Consider the following 15,664-nt stretch of genomic DNA (forward strand, 5'->3'; position numbering starts at 1 on the left):
AATTTGTTTTAAATACCTCAAGGTCCTTGTACTTTTGTTTGCACTGCTCTTTGACTTTTTGGCATTGAAATACAGTTCCTGAGTTTCTGTTGTGTTCACACATTGGCTCGTCCTGACCTCATGAGGTGGCGGGAAAAAGTCCAGGTTAAGACAGGGTTTAAAACTTGTTCACATTCACACATGCAGCTTAATCCGGAAATTTCAAGAGATTTTTAGGAGGAGCTTTTGATTACATCCAGAAGTTCCTCGTCCTTCGGGAAAACCTCAGTCAAGCTTATTTTTTTGACCAAACGTCTCCAGAAAAAAAACTTCTCAATGAGGAACCAAATGGTTCCTGTGGCCCATTGTCGTCAGCATTTCCACCTGGGATAATTATGCAAATTAGACCAATGACATATGGAAAAGCAATAAAAGTTACTGCACTACACCACCAGTCCAGCAGGCGGCTGTAAGAAGAAGACAAAGGCCATGCTACAAAGATAAGGCGATGGTCAGGCCAGCGTCATCATTTGTGCGACCGTACAGTTAGCCTGTTAGCATGGTGGAGGTTCAACATGTCCTGTGTTTGATTGTGCTGTATGGCATTGCAAATGGATTCATTCAACACTGGAAAGGAGACGAGTGCTGGTAGCAAAGCAGATTTAAAAACGCCCGAAATACTCGACTTCTTAAACATGGCAGGTGAACTTAAACACTACGAGTGCCTAACCAATCAAGAGAGGTTCAGCGCTGTAGGCCCGGCAATCCAAGGACCCTGGACCTTTTGAAAGTACTCCTCCACGGGCATGGTCTTTTTTTAAGTGTAGATCAATAACCCCAGAACTAAATATAGTTTTTGGTTCGTGCTGTCGAAACGCACACAGGTCCTCAAAATGTCCCGACTTCTAGGGACAAAACGTTCTAGGGGAAGGTTCATGCAGTTCAAACGGGTCTTAGGTCTTCTCCTTTTCCAGCTGAAGCTCCTGTAGACGTCATGTACTCTCTTTCAAAGGACACATCGGCCTCAAATATTTACATATTTAGCTGTGACTTGGCAACATGTTGCACTAAAACACCTACTTTGGATTTAATGGATGCTGATATTTAGTTGATATCACAGTCGTGTCATGCTCAGAAGTAGTTTGCAGTGGAAGAAAATGGAATCCTTTTAGAGCTTAGCTGTAGCTGATACTGCGACTAGAAAACCCAAACAGTGACATTTTAAGAAAGCAATATGACTAAGACTTGTTTTCATATTGTCTAGCGGGAATCAGCACATTATCTGCTGAGCGCTGGCACAGCTGAAGTGAGCTTTGATATATTGTGGTTCAAGATTTGTGTCACCGTTCTGTTATGATGTTTGCAGGTTTTTATTGCCTCCATATACAAGCATGTTAACTTTGTTTTGATGGGCAGGCGGGCCAGATCAGGCTTTTGTAAGGCCAACCCCAAACTGTCTGACCCATCCGCCGCTTATGTAACGGGAGATTTGAGTAGGACGCTGTGTTCCCTGACAAAGGCATTTCTATTCAGAAGCAGTGGTGGCGAGCGGCCAGAGATTCATTCACAGAGGGTGAACTTCTGTCCGGGGGGGGGGGGGGGGGGTAAACTAGGAGCAGACGGCATCGCCTCCTTAAAAACCTACTTGTTACCTTTAATGACTCCTAATAAGCCATCACCTCTTTATTGGATACACATTAACCCCAGCTCAGTCTGCAGAAGGTCTTTTAAATAGCTTTTTTTTTCCTTTGAGAAGCAGCAGCTGTTTGCTTGACTGATAGCAGTCTGTGTACATATGTTATGTCATTTCAAAACTAAAGCAACAGGGAGTTAATGTTCACTATGTGGACATCTGGGTGACACACTTTTTTCTGGCCTGTTTTGAATAGTTTGGACAAAACCTCTTTACCCTGGTTAAAGCTCGTCTTAATTCTGCAGCATGATTCTGAATCAGCCGAGGTGCCCTAGAGCAAGACACCGATTTCCCGTTGCTATAGTCAATATGTTGTTTCCATGTTCATTTATGATCAAACTATAAACTCTCAGTTATTGGTGCATGCATGTGTAAGTACTCTAATGTTGTCTTCTATTTCTACAAAATGACTTCTCAACATTTTAGGGTGGAAGAACTCGACTGGTCTGCACACCGTCCTGACCTCAGCCCCATTAAACACCTTCTGAATTAACCTGAATCCAGACCGCACTCATTAACCTCATTTTCCGGATGCTAAGCTAACGCTCTCGTGTTTAAATTGGAGCAAATCCTTGCAGCGGCACGGTACCAAAAAATCCAACTGAAGACAAAAACAAGGAGAGCGGAGAATGTTATATATAGAAGCGGATTAGTGCTAATTGTCGACCTCTCTGAATGTCCGAGTTTGTGCCCTGGTTTTATTCTTTGAAATGTAAATGATATCTCAAACAAGACTTAAGAAACACAGCAGACAGTTAGAGTGTCACATCTGGTCGGTCAGCATACTGACACGTACAGCAAGAATAAAATGAAAATGAATGTTGAGGATGAAGGTCACAAAGTTGGATCAAGAGAATAACACGGGAGACAAATGGAGGGTATATTCAGTGTTCTCTATCGAAAATAAAACGACAGAAAACATAAATTATTTCTGCTTTTCTTAATCTGTACTGAAGTCCTCATGTTGTCATAATCTTATTGTTCTATATCGATGTTATTACTTCATTGTATTTATTTATCTTTTTATAATCTTACTGTTCCAGATCTTTGTATTTCCTCTGCTGTGATGTCGTCTTCTTATCGTCTTCTTATCGTCTTTAAATGATTTTATTCTCACTCTCTTTTTATTACTTGATTGCCAATGAGATCATTATCATTTTAATTAGCATGTGCAGGACGTTCAACCTGTTGCATTTAAATCTTGTTCTTGCCTTTTTTTGGACCACTCTGTGTTTGGCCTGAATTTTTATTCTGTTACCTTCCAGAGTTCCTGCCTTTGCTTCGTCTGTCAAAGTACTTTGTAAACTTATAGGAATAAAAGAAGAAGGAGCGAGTTATATACACATCACGTAGGTGCAGGGCCGTGCAAAATCAGCATCAAGATACGTCTGCTTAAATGCTACAAAAAGTTTAAATTTATCAAGTTTCAACCACAGGTCTTCTTCAGGTGATCATTTTTGAACAATACTATCTGAATGTAAAAACAATTAAATCAATAATAGAATAAGTTCAGAAACATATTTGAGTTTATGAAGTTTAGGGTATAAATTCTCTTTTCTGTTACATTGAAACTTCCTACTTTTTTTAACACTAACATCTTCTCTTGAGGAGGATATCAATAATATTCCTTTCATCCTGTTTTGTGCAATATGAAGCCTCTTCTTATGAGACATTTTCTCACTAAAACTTTATCCTAATAAAAACATGTTCAAATCTGAGAAGAAGATAAAAGACCCTTCAGCTAAATCTTCACTTTCCCTGTTGCAAAGAGTACAAAAATAAACTACACAAACACAAATCTTCATTGAAGTATTCATGAGGCAGAAATTGTTCCCTGTGTTTTAATCCTACTATTTAATTCATTAGGTGATACCAGATCATTATTTATTTAATATTACTTAAAAATGTAACAACTTGTCAAGCTGGAGCCGATACAGCCGACCATATTGAGTTTTATTTTGTAATTTCAACTCTTGACTTTGGGCTGCATAATTTTAATCTCACATATATTCTGTTTAATATAATTTTAATATATATATATAATATACATTTAATAGTTTTATATAAAGCAGTGATGTGATGAAAGTGAGTCATATTTACTAAACAATTGCTGAATATTAACCTGTAACTAAAGCTCTAATATGGCCTAATAAATGTAATAAGTTACAACGCTCAATATTTTCCTCATAAGTTTAAGGGGAAGCAGCCTATATAAAAGTTTAATATAAGACTAAAAGTAAAATAACTTACTCTAACTTTAGTACAGTGCCTTATAATGTCCTTATTGATAACAGGTTAAGGTCAGTAACTTCTAATTAACTGTTTTTAGTTCATTTGTTACATGACTGATCAGCCTTCACCTCCTTACGTCATCGAAGAGTGTTGATTCCGAACCGGGAGTATTAGTCCCTCCCCCCCCCCCACCCCGGAGAATCCTATTGGTCCGTCTGGAACGTAAATATAAGAATCTCGCTCTCCTATTGGCTGAAGCGTTCTACTTGTCCGGGGTCGCCTCCCCTGCGTTCATGACAACACGCTGCCCCGTCAGTTGGAGAGGAATAATAAACCAGCTTCGGGAGGTCGTGGTCGTAGACAGGACAGGAGCTACAGCAGCTACAATGAAGTTCGTTAGGTTCATGATGAAAAACGCCGCTTTGGCCAGTGTGCCCAAACATATCGAACATTTCTCTAAATTTTCTCCTTCGCCGCTCTCCATGAAGCAATTCCTGGATTTCGGTGAGTATTGACCACCCGATCAGATCACAGATATGTCATTTCTGAGGGAGCTGAAGTCTTATGGGAAAGAGTTGTTAATGCCATCTTAATTTAAACACATATGAAGCGTAATTAAGTGCTAAAATAGACACATGCATGATGTTACAGCTGCTCTTTGCCTGCAGGAGCATAGTGCTCATAATGCAGAGGATTGCATCATGTCTGTAGCAGAGAGCTCAGGCTGCACTTTGTGGGGGCCTCTGGAAAAACATTGCTGCTCATATCTTTACAAATATTGTATAATTCATCTTGTAAGTCCTGTAGCAGATCTATAATGTCTTATCATGCAAGTAGTGCAGAGAAATTTACATTTTTAATCTTAAGATTTGGGCATAAAAGAAAGAAATCATTTTGCAAACACACAAGTTATAATAATAAATTACATAATTTGTAGGATTTTTGGTTATTATTTAAATAATGTCTCAGTCCAATATTTTTTTATTTTATGCATGTGTTAGTTTGGTCGAAAAGCTGAAAAATAGCATTTTTTCCCCCAAAAACCTGAAGTGTGCTCTAGCTCAATTTTCTACATTTGATGGAAAAATAAAGTTTTTGGCACGTCTAAAAGTGTCACAAAGTTGTGGAAACACTGATTAGACTTTCTGAACAACAAGACCAAAACATGGAAACTAACAAATTAGTATATCAAAGTGAAAAAAGCTGAAAATAATAACATTTTTAATCTTAAAATGTGTGCCTAAAAGAAAGAAATCGTTTTGCAAACACACAAGTTATAATAATAAATTACATAATTTGTAGAATTTTTGGTTATTATTTAAATAATGTCTCAGTCCAATGATTGTTTTTTTCTTTTATGTATGTATAAGTTCGGTGGAAAAGCTGAAAAACAGCATTTTTCCCCCAAAAAACTGAAGTGTGCTCCAGCTCAATTTTCTACATTTGATGGAAAAATTAAGTTTTTGGCACGTCTTAATGTGTCACAAAGTTGTGGAAACACAGATCAGACTTTCTAATCAACAAGACCAAAACATTGATACTGATACATCAAAGTGAAAAAAGCTGAAAATAATCACATTTTTAATAGAGAAAAATAGAGATTATTTTGGGCACTGCTGCTTTAAAATGATGTTAAACTAATAAAAACTTTGTGGGGTAACACGCTCCTGTTCTGATGTCTTTTTTTCCTTTGCTGCTTTAGGCTCCATAAACGCCTGTGAGAAGACCTCCTTTGTGTTTTTGAGACAGGAGCTGCCTGTCAGACTTTCAAACATCATGAAGGAAATAAACCTGCTGCCTAACCGACTTCTCACAACGTCATCGGTGCAAATGGTGCAGAGCTGGTGAGTGAAAAAAAAACCAGGACATAAACTACTGTTATGATCTGAGTTACATAACCTCTGGATTGTGGCGAAAAAAAACAAACTTTCCCTCTTTCTGTTCGCTCTGTGTTCATCCATCGAGCTACATTTTGAAGCCAGATTTCTTCCCCTGAGTTCTTAGACGTTAACAATCACAGCTGCCGTCTTGTTTACTTCCAATTAGTAGGACAGTCTTTAGTTTCCCTCTGCGGTGGCGTCACGCTCTAAACTGCACAAGCACCCTTTGACCAAGTTGTACTCCTTCCAGCTGGCTCTGAGCTGGCAGAGGCTCTCAGCGCTGAACTTTACCCCAGTTTCTCATCGCACAGTCACATGACCCTGTTTGTTGGAGAGTCTGCTTCTCGTTGCTTTGTTGAGGAATGACCTCAACTGGCCTCCTCAGGATCAATCGACCAATCAATACATTTTTATTTGTATAGCGTCAACTCATAACAAGTGTTATCTCGAGACACTTTACAAAAAGCAGGTAAAATACCTTACTCTTTGTTATGTTACAAAAAGCAGGTAAAAGACCTTACTCATTGTTATGTTACAAAAAGCAGGTAAAAGACCTTACTCATTGTTATGTTACAAAAAGCAGGTAAAAGACCTTACTTATTGTTATGTAACAAAGATCCGGCCTATCCATCATGAGCACTTTAGCAAAGAAGCAAAAGTTACAGTGGTAAGAAAAAACTGTCTTATTGAAAGGCAGAAATCTTCGGCTGGATCCCCGACTCATGATGAAACAGTCTTCACAGGCCTAGACTGCGCCGGGCTTGGAAAGGGATAGGGGGAGAGATGGGATAAAATGCAGGAAGAGGGATAGGGAGCGGGGGGGGGTGTTGTTCAGGCAAGCCGTCCATCAGTGATCCGGTGGATGAGGATGCAGCTTTTTTTTAACCATGAACTCTCACCTGAATATGAACTTAACCGCTGCTCTTGTGTGTTTTCAAGATGTTTGAACTTGTTTGTTTATGTTTTTTTTTTTCAGGTACATCCAGAGTTTAATGGAGATCCTTGATTTCCTCGACAGGAATCCAGATGACCACAAAGTCCTGGGAGAGTAAGTTCCCATTTCTTTTCTCAACAAACTCTTCCAGAAGTAGAGACTTAATGATCCCTTGCTATTCAATCATAATGGACAATTCAAATCGATGAGACAAAAAATGTATTGCAATAACCTCCGCACCGTATCACGACTTAAGTTTTTCATCACACCCCTATTCAGAACATCTCAGACGAGCATCTTTCTTCACTTTCTTCCATTTTCTTGTAATATGAGCTGAATGAATGACAGCTGGATTTCTTCTTCACCGTCCTCTGCAGGTTTGTTGACACCCTGGTGACGATCAGAAATAGGCACAACGACGTCGTTCCCACCATGGCCCAGGGTATCATTGAATACAAAGAAGCCTTCCAACAGGACCCGGTCACCAACCAGAACATCCAGTACTTTCTGGACCGCTTCTACATGAGCCGGATCTCTATCCGCATGCTCATCAACCAGCACAGTGAGTAACATTCAGCATCCAGTTCAAAAGGGATAGTTCAGCGTTTTTTCACCGTCCACCAGTTTCCTGTCGTACTGAGCGCCCCTGTGTGATGGAGTAGGGGCGCTGGTAGCCTAGTGGTTAGAGCACGCGCCCCATGTACAGAGACTGTAGTCCTCCAAGCAGGCAACACGGGTTCAAATCCGACCTGCTGTTCCTTTCTCTCTCTCGCCCCTGTTTCTGATTCTATCAACTTTCCTATTTTTTTTATTTTTATTTAACCTTTATTTAACCAGGAAAAAGACTCATTGAGATTAAAAATCTCTTTTACAAGAGCGTCCTGGCCAAGACAGGCAGCAGCACGATTACAGAGTTTCAGACATAAAACACTGAACAACACTGAACATAAATACAGGAATCACAAAAAGGAACCATTCATCAGAATCTGTCATAAGTCATCAGCAACAAAGCGATCAAAAAGGGGCAATACGAGTTAAAACATCTACAGTCAGATATTTCTGCCTCCAGATCATTAAGACGACCTTTAAAAACATTCAAGGAAACCAGCTCCCCAAGATGTAAACTATCTTGCAACCGATTCCAAGAAGAGGGAGCAGCATACTTGAACGCCCTTTTTCTTAATTCAGTACGGGCTTTAGGGATGGTTAGAAGGTGTAGATGGTAACTTCCATTACTTTTTTGAAGTATGTCGCTCTGTAGGTAGGATGGAAGCAGACCGAGAATCCCCTTATAAATAAAAACATGTCAGTGGTTTAGTGTACGTGCAGACTAAATATCTATCTCTAAATACAGACATAATCATTGATTTCTAGTTTTTATTATTGTTTCTTAAAATTGGATTAATTGTGAACTTCATCTGCAGAGATGTACGTCGCTTTGGATAAAAGCATCTGCTAAGTGAATTGTAGCTTTTGGGCATGCACTCTGACTGGTTTCTCAATAAAGGGGCGGGGCCAACTGACTTCTCCTATGGGTAACATACTTGTGATTGACAAGTACCTCATACGACCCCGCTTCAAACATACCGACCTATCCCTTTAAGTTTCTGTTCTTCCTGTGTTGTTGTCTGGTGAGAACACCCGGCTGTGTTTCTGTTCAGTGTCGCTCACTCTGCTAACTTGTCACTTGTTTGACACCCGGAGGGAACAATAAGTCAAAACACGTCCCCTCACCATTGTCACATCATTGACAGATTATTTTTCTGTGGGATGTTATTGTCAGCCCGGGGAGCCGGAGTGAGTCAAGACGAGTTTCACATCACAACATTTCTGCTTCATTATGCAGCGTTTGTTACAGAAGTATTAGAGGGTTGAAAACAGATGCAGACAAAAGCAAACAGGATACAAATAACTGGATTGACATGCTAATCTATGGTTGTCGCTGGAGCTGCAAAGAAGTGTTAATTTAACTTAAAATTAATTTGAATAAATGATTTCATTCATTCATTTTCCAAACAAAGATATCTGCTCTTCGCTTTACCTGCTCTGTAAAGGATCCGTTTTACTTCTTTGTTGTTGTTTTATGAGGTGAATAAAGTTTTCCAGATTTGAATAGTTTGTTGGACATATAAAGCAAATTTATGACGTCAGCTTGTGGAACTTCATGTTTGTTTTAGGATTTACATTTGGGCGTTTGCCTTTATGTGGACAGGATACTGGACTAGGTAGTTGGGACATAGAGTGGAGGCTGACATGCAGGAAATGAGACCCAAGGTCGGACTTGCACCCAGGCCGTCCGCTTTGGGGACTACTGCCTCCATACATGTGGTGCCACCTAACCGCTAGCCGGCCCTTAAATTGAGAATTCTCCACAATTTAGAATTTTCTCATTTTATTCAACAATCATGGGGGAAATGGTCCGATCAGCATATGAGTGTTTTTTTGTAAAAAGACACATTGAATTATTTGAGTGTTTCTTGGCCTGTGTATTATCTCTAGGGCTGGAAATCTTTGGGTGTCTCACGATTCGATTTCGATTCTTGGGGTCACGATTCGATTGAGAATCTGTTTTTCGATTCAAAACAATTCAGGATTCATGATTCAAAGTCTATTGTTTTTAAATGAGTGCATACTTCAGGATCTACTCCAGTCACCTGTGAGACTGGCTGAATTTATTGCTGCTCCATTTGTCATTCTACTGAGTTAAAGAGGTAGCATTAGCACTGATTAGCCAAAAAACTTCGATTTTTGGAAGTTATGAATCGAAGAAAAGAATCTCGATTTCTACGTTAATACTCTAATTATCTCACTACAATATTTTCTCAAACAATCTAAAAACTAGATATGAAATAAGTCAGCATTAATTGCTTTATCTGACCCCTCGTCTTGTTTACTCGTTTGAGAAGATATCCGCTCTACGTGCTGAATGCAGATTTACGTTTTTCACACAGACTGTAATGTACGGACAAAATTGCAGACACAGTTTTCATCGACTTCAAAACAAAAAATGACATCATATTCCCAAACTTTCACATGAAACCCAGCCCTCGTGTTTGTCAGGTTGATACTTTCAGCTTTGTGCTCTTCTTCACTTTGCATCTTTTTGTTCTCTGCAGCTCTCATTTTTGACGGCACTACAAACCCTGTTCACCCAAACACCATTGGAAGCATTGACCCTCACTGTCACGTCGGGGATGTAGTCCAAGGTAAATATATCTCTGTCTTCTATTTCAGACTTCTACATTGTGACATTTAATGCTTTTTATGTCGGGGGTTATTTGTGTATTATGTGTCTACTCCTGCTATAATCATGTAAGCAATCATAACTTGTGAAATGATAATTGTCTCTTTGTTCAGATGCCTTCCACAGTGCAAAGATGCTGTGTGACCAGTACTACCTCCGCTCCCCTGACCTCGTACTAAAGGAGATGAGCAGTAAGCATACAGCGTTTTTGTCTTTCAGGTCGCATATATGTCCAGTCTTAACTCAGACATCACAAAGGTTAAAAGTCAAGAGATTTTAGTCAAGATAAAGAACAAATAATGACTGAACAAACCGAGCCGGGGACGCAGGGTGTACAGTTGAGTGTATGTACTGTAAGTGAGTGTTCAGCCAGGTGGATCTGAGAGGTCTCTAATTATAGCTCTGAAGCACGAGAGGTGCCTCAAAGAGCTCGCCTGGTTACATCAGACAATACTGACACGTTGACACCTTCCTCTCCAAACTCTCCAAACAGTAGAACCCGAGCAGAGCTGAATATCAGCTAATGATGGACAGCGTGCACACAAACGATGAGGATGATGAGTTTTAAACGAGCAGCAGCCTGTCGAGTTGAAAACTGAAACCAATGTGGAGAAGCAAAAACTGCAGTTCCTCAAGTGTCCACTTGAGGCTGGCTGCAAAAGCAAAAGAATCTCCATTAGGCCCCATATTAAAATGCACATTTTCACATTCTGGTACGCGTTGATGTCAATCCATTATGACTATATTAAGGCTAAGAGTATGCATATATTTGCATAATTAGGGGTGTGGCTGAAGCTGTTTGCCAGGAGGTTTAAGGTCAACCTCTTTGATCGTCTCTAGAGCGATCAAAAGCTAGGTAAAAAGCTAAGTGATGCATCCTTTGGAGTGCACATTTGCAGGCTGCTTACGTCCCAACGGCGCAACAAAGGCTTTTCCACTTCAAGGGGCTCCTTCACATGCAGCCAGTAAATAAATGTGTCCTTGTTTCCCCGGTGATCAAAGGATCCATCCGGTGAATCCTTTGTGGCCCATTTTTTAAGAGATTCAGTGCACGCCATTTGTTTTTGGAAACCCTGAAATCAAAATTGTACAGTCTAAGAAGGGGGTCAAAACAAGAAAAGAGTCAGACGTCTAATCCAGAATCACAATCTGCATTGCTTTGTAAATAATGTCAGTGTTTTCTTAAAGTTTGTTAGCTCACTCATGACTCTTGAGAACCGTCATCTGCCGTCTTACTAAATCTACATTTGTGGATGAATTGTTTGCCTGTTATTATCAGGGTTTTGTACCATCAGCTAGTTCCGGTGCAGCTGTTCAGGTTGCTAGGCGACAGGGGCAGCCCTTCAAAATAAAAGACTAAGGGTTTGGGACAGCTGGTGATGTAAAAGGGGAATCCTCTGTTGACCAGATTTCAGTAGGAAATGAGCTCTGAGACACGGCCATTGCTGCATTTCCAATATGGTGCCGTCCATTGTTCAGCTTCATAATGTCACTTAAGTAACCAATGGATGACATCACTGAGTCTATGTCCATGTGTTATACAGTCTTATGTTTTTAAATGAAGAGGGTGGGACTGTATTAACGGTCTCTGTACCCGCTCTCTCTCCAGGCAATAAGAACAGCCTCCCAGTAAGCATCGTTTACATCCCCTCTCACCTTTATCACATGCTGTTTGAGCTCTTCAAGGTACGGTACATCCTGAAGGTTTGATTCTAGACTGTGTAAGGCCCCGTGTCCACATGAGTCTTCATATGTTTTTTTATTTCTCCCTTTTGCAGAATGCCATGAGAGCAACGATAGAGACCCACGACGACAGCAACAACCTTCCACCTGTTCACGTCCTGGTGTCTCTCGGGGGCGAGGACATGTCAATCAAGGTGGGTGGTAACACCTATCACTTCATCTTGTACTTACTGTGATAAATGCTGAAATTTCAAATAAGGATTCCTTTGTTTTCCTTAAAGAAAGGGTCAGTAGCTTTTTCCTAAAAAATGAAATAAAGACTTAAGTAAAAGTAAAGTAAGGTCGCTCAGTTGTCACTTCTGGGCTTCCATACATGTTTAGTGGTGGTGACTGTGTCTGCAGAGAGCCTGTCCTCTGACTGGGTTTTGATATTTTGGTTTGTTTTGGTCGACTCTGGATTTTTCTTGGCGGGGAGCTGGTGTGTTTCCTCCAGGCAGTTAGCGTGCAGGCGAGTTAAGGAGTGGATACATTTCAGCGTTTTGACACGATTCAAACCGTCAAATATGATTGACGTGGATGAAGCAGCAAAGAAGAGAAAATATTACCATAGTGAGGCAGATAAAGCTCGTTCTAAGACGAGGGTGAACCTAGTGTTGGCCTGCTTTCTGTGGGACAGGCAGGTGCACAACACCGGCAGTTAGCTTGTGCTAGCATGGGACGAACAATGCAACTGACTCCACCTTTAAGTCTTTACATTCCTTTTGTTGTGTATATGTGTGTGTCTGTTTGTAGGGATATCGCCAGGCGGTTTCTCCCATAACACTAACACTCTTACTATTAGCAGGAGATTAATTCAGAGCTGTAGAGCCTGTAGGAGTGAATGGACATGTGGGTGTGTTTGTACGTCTTTGTGAACCAGTTGAACAGGTTAAATGAAGCCTGTAATGATACAGTTATTGCGCTGAATTAATCTTTCACACTGTTGTTTTTGCACAAGTTCAGATCAGTTTAGTGTTTCATAAGGTAATGATCAACCGCACACAGACTGTGGTATGTGTTGGCTTTGAAAAGCTTAAGAGTACCAAATTCTTTGTGATTGTTTCTGCCCAAATCTTTTCGATCCGTTATGTAATAACCTCACCCTCCGTTAAGTACAGTGCATACTGGTAGAACTTAACTGTGATAAGATTAAATACACAGACTTGTTCCCTAATGAACCCGGTCTTAATGCCCCATAGATATCACGGCATGTTACTTACACTATAATCGTCTCTTAAACTGTGAAATTTAGAACGTAAACATCACATATTGTACAAAATACCCTCCACCATTCTAGAGACACTAAATGTGTCCCTAGCCTGAGAAAAAAGTCCATCCTCTGCGTCTTTTCCCTGCTCCACTTTTCAGAAAATGTGTGCTCAAACAGGCCGTTTGGAGATTTTCCCTTCATGACATCACAAAGGGGCAGTAGCCCCTCCCCCAGGTGGGTGACACTCCCACAGCTAGGTGTTTGTTCTGCCCTCTGAGTCTGCCTTCTCACCGTAAACAATAGGACATGGAGCGAGAAAGCGCAGAGTACACAGCTCATTTACATATTTAAAGGTACAGACACAGAAACAGCCTGTTCTGAGCAGGGCTGAAATAGAGGGGCTGATCAAATACAGGATCAGAGTGGATTTAGAACAAGAAACTTCACACACATGATTTGAGGAGCTCTGACACTTATTTAAACTGTTTAAAAAAGAGGAGAATATGTCACCTTTAAAACTAAGTCATCTTGATACGTCTTATTGCACCTTTTTGTTAATGCAGTACTACATTCCCCTTATTATATATCTTCCCTAATGAACCTCATCTACCTGGAGACTCTAATCAATACACAGCCTGGTTCATGTGCACATTTATTATGACAATTCATGAAGTAAAAACACAGAAGACCCTTTAGTTTCTACCGTTCAGTTAAGGTTCTAAGTGTTCCCTACGGGCTGGCCTTCATTTGCTCTTCCTTCGTATGGCTCAGCACAAATTCGAGGACCTCATATGACTCTCTGCCTTTCTCCATTTCTGCTGCTCTCTGCAGGTGAGCGACAAGGGAGGCGGTGTCCCCTTTCGGAGGATTGAGAACCTTTTCAGCTACATGTACTCCACCGCTCCCGCTCCACAGATAGGAGAATACTCACGGCCTCCTCTGGTACGTACAGAAGCAGAGAAAAGGGATGCTGTGCCAGGATTGATTTTACTAGATTCCCCTCCTACACAGCAGCTGTAAAGGCGCTGTTAATTGCACCATATGCCTTTTGAATTCATTTCTGTACACGCATCAAAATGCTAATTCTGATGGTTTTATTTAGACTATTTTTCTAATTAAAGTATGAAATCCTGGCATCATTTCCCCCCAAATACATACAAGAAACTTCACTTAACAAAAGATCCATTTGTTCCAATGATGAGCTCTGCTTGCCTTTTTTTAAACCCTCGATCTCCTTCGTCTCTGTGCAGGCTGGCTTTGGCTACGGGCTGCCCATCTCTCGACTGTACGCCAAGTACTTCCAGGGAGACCTGCAGCTCTATTCCATGGAGGGCCACGGCACAGACGCTGTCATCTACTTGAAGGTGAGCCAGACCGGGTGGTCATGCATTAGAAGAACTGTGACAAAACGCCAAGCCTGCAGCACATTACACAGAGACACTGCTTTTGTTAAAGACAAACTTGACCCTGCAGACTTCTGTGCAGGAGTGACGGGGAGTTTTTCTAATTACATCATGTCGTCTTGTCCCTCCAGGCGCTGTCCACAGACTCCATCGAGAGGCTGCCGGTGTACAACAAAACCGCTCTAAAGAACTACAAAGTGAGCCAAGAGGCTGACGACTGGTGCGTACCCAGCAAAGAGCCCCTGGACCTGAGAAACTTTAAGGTGTCCAAGTGAAAATCAGATCAGGCCTACATACTGTAATGTAAACGCCTTTCTGTCTTCAAAACTCCCAACGTCTCCATCAGTTGAGGCAGGTGTGGACTACAAACATTTGTTCTGCTTAGAGGGAACATCTCCAGACAGAAGAAGACAATATGTCCTTTATTACTTCAGTCCGGTTTCAGCAGTAGCATGCTTTTCTCAGTCCCTGTACCTCATTAGAAAATAGGAAACTTCCATTACAGAAGATATTCAGCAAAAAAAAAAAAAAAAAACATTAGACGCCTCGAATGTTGCATCAGCAGGGAGTGTGTGTGTGTGTGTGTGGACATGCAGACTGGAGTGATGTGCAGGTAGAGAGCGAGAGGCAGCACCAGGCTTGTTTTGGGTGTGGTGTTGTTGCTGATAATAGCTCAACAGATCAACAGTGGAAAGATGTAGAGTAAAAAGTGTGTTCAGACCAAGAGATAGACAATTCTCTCTGTTGTGTAATAACATACAAAGTCATTGTGAATACACATGACGATTTGAATATGCTGCTGGCATAAATCACGCTAATTTGCTACTATGCAAATTTGGGAAAGTTGAACTTTTTCCCCACCAGATAGGATTTTTTTGCTACCCGTGCAGTAAAATGTACTGTCCCGTAGACATCCTCAAATCGACCCTGAAAATCAAGCATTTCAAAAGTTGTTTGTTTGACTTCTTGCAGACAGACCTAGCAACTTAATTGATTACAAATCTGCATCCTGGTGTAGTTATTTCGGCCTGCACAGCAAAATCTGCTTTGTTTGGGATTCAAACCACCGCAGCAAACAAGAACGCAGTCGACGTTTGACCTGCTTGTTACAGTGTAGCTGCCACTCACCAGCGACGTGTAATTATGCGCCCTGCAGCTGAAAGCGATAGTTGATGTCCATCGAAAAAAATTCCTGATGCTGAGCCAGCTCTGACCTTGCTAAAAACAGGTCATCAAACTATGCACGGGTCAGCTTCATGTAGCCCGGAGCTGAAGTGGAGTTAATCCAAACACAGTTCTGTTGGAAGGCGTCGAAATACGTCCAGCTTTGTCGCCCGTCCGAGTGACTCGGTTTACTGACGGACCTG

At 41.0% G+C, this 15,664-nt stretch overlaps 1 protein-coding gene and 1 long non-coding RNA gene across 3 annotated transcripts in view; one reads left to right on the forward strand and one right to left on the reverse strand.

Moving 5' to 3' along the window:
* LOC132955552 (uncharacterized) overlaps window positions 1-15,664 on the reverse strand; it is a 735,720-nt gene that overhangs the window by 85,921 nt on the left and 634,135 nt on the right. The gene's annotated exons all lie outside the window — the stretch shown is intronic.
* Window positions 4,198-15,661, forward strand: pdk2a (pyruvate dehydrogenase kinase 2a). The gene is made up of 11 exons (XM_061027774.1): window positions 4,198-4,408; window positions 5,607-5,748; window positions 6,761-6,832; window positions 7,096-7,280; window positions 9,835-9,924; window positions 10,076-10,153; window positions 11,572-11,648; window positions 11,741-11,839; window positions 13,726-13,836; window positions 14,145-14,258; window positions 14,429-15,661. The coding sequence occupies exons 1-11, from the start codon at window positions 4,198-4,200 to the stop codon at window positions 14,570-14,572; spliced, it is 1,323 nt and encodes a 440-aa protein (XP_060883757.1). The 3' UTR covers window positions 14,573-15,661.

Source organism: Labrus mixtus, chromosome 21 (assembly GCF_963584025.1).
Source record: "Labrus mixtus chromosome 21, fLabMix1.1, whole genome shotgun sequence".
In the NCBI taxonomy this organism is placed as follows: Eukaryota; Metazoa; Chordata; class Actinopteri; order Labriformes; family Labridae; genus Labrus; species Labrus mixtus.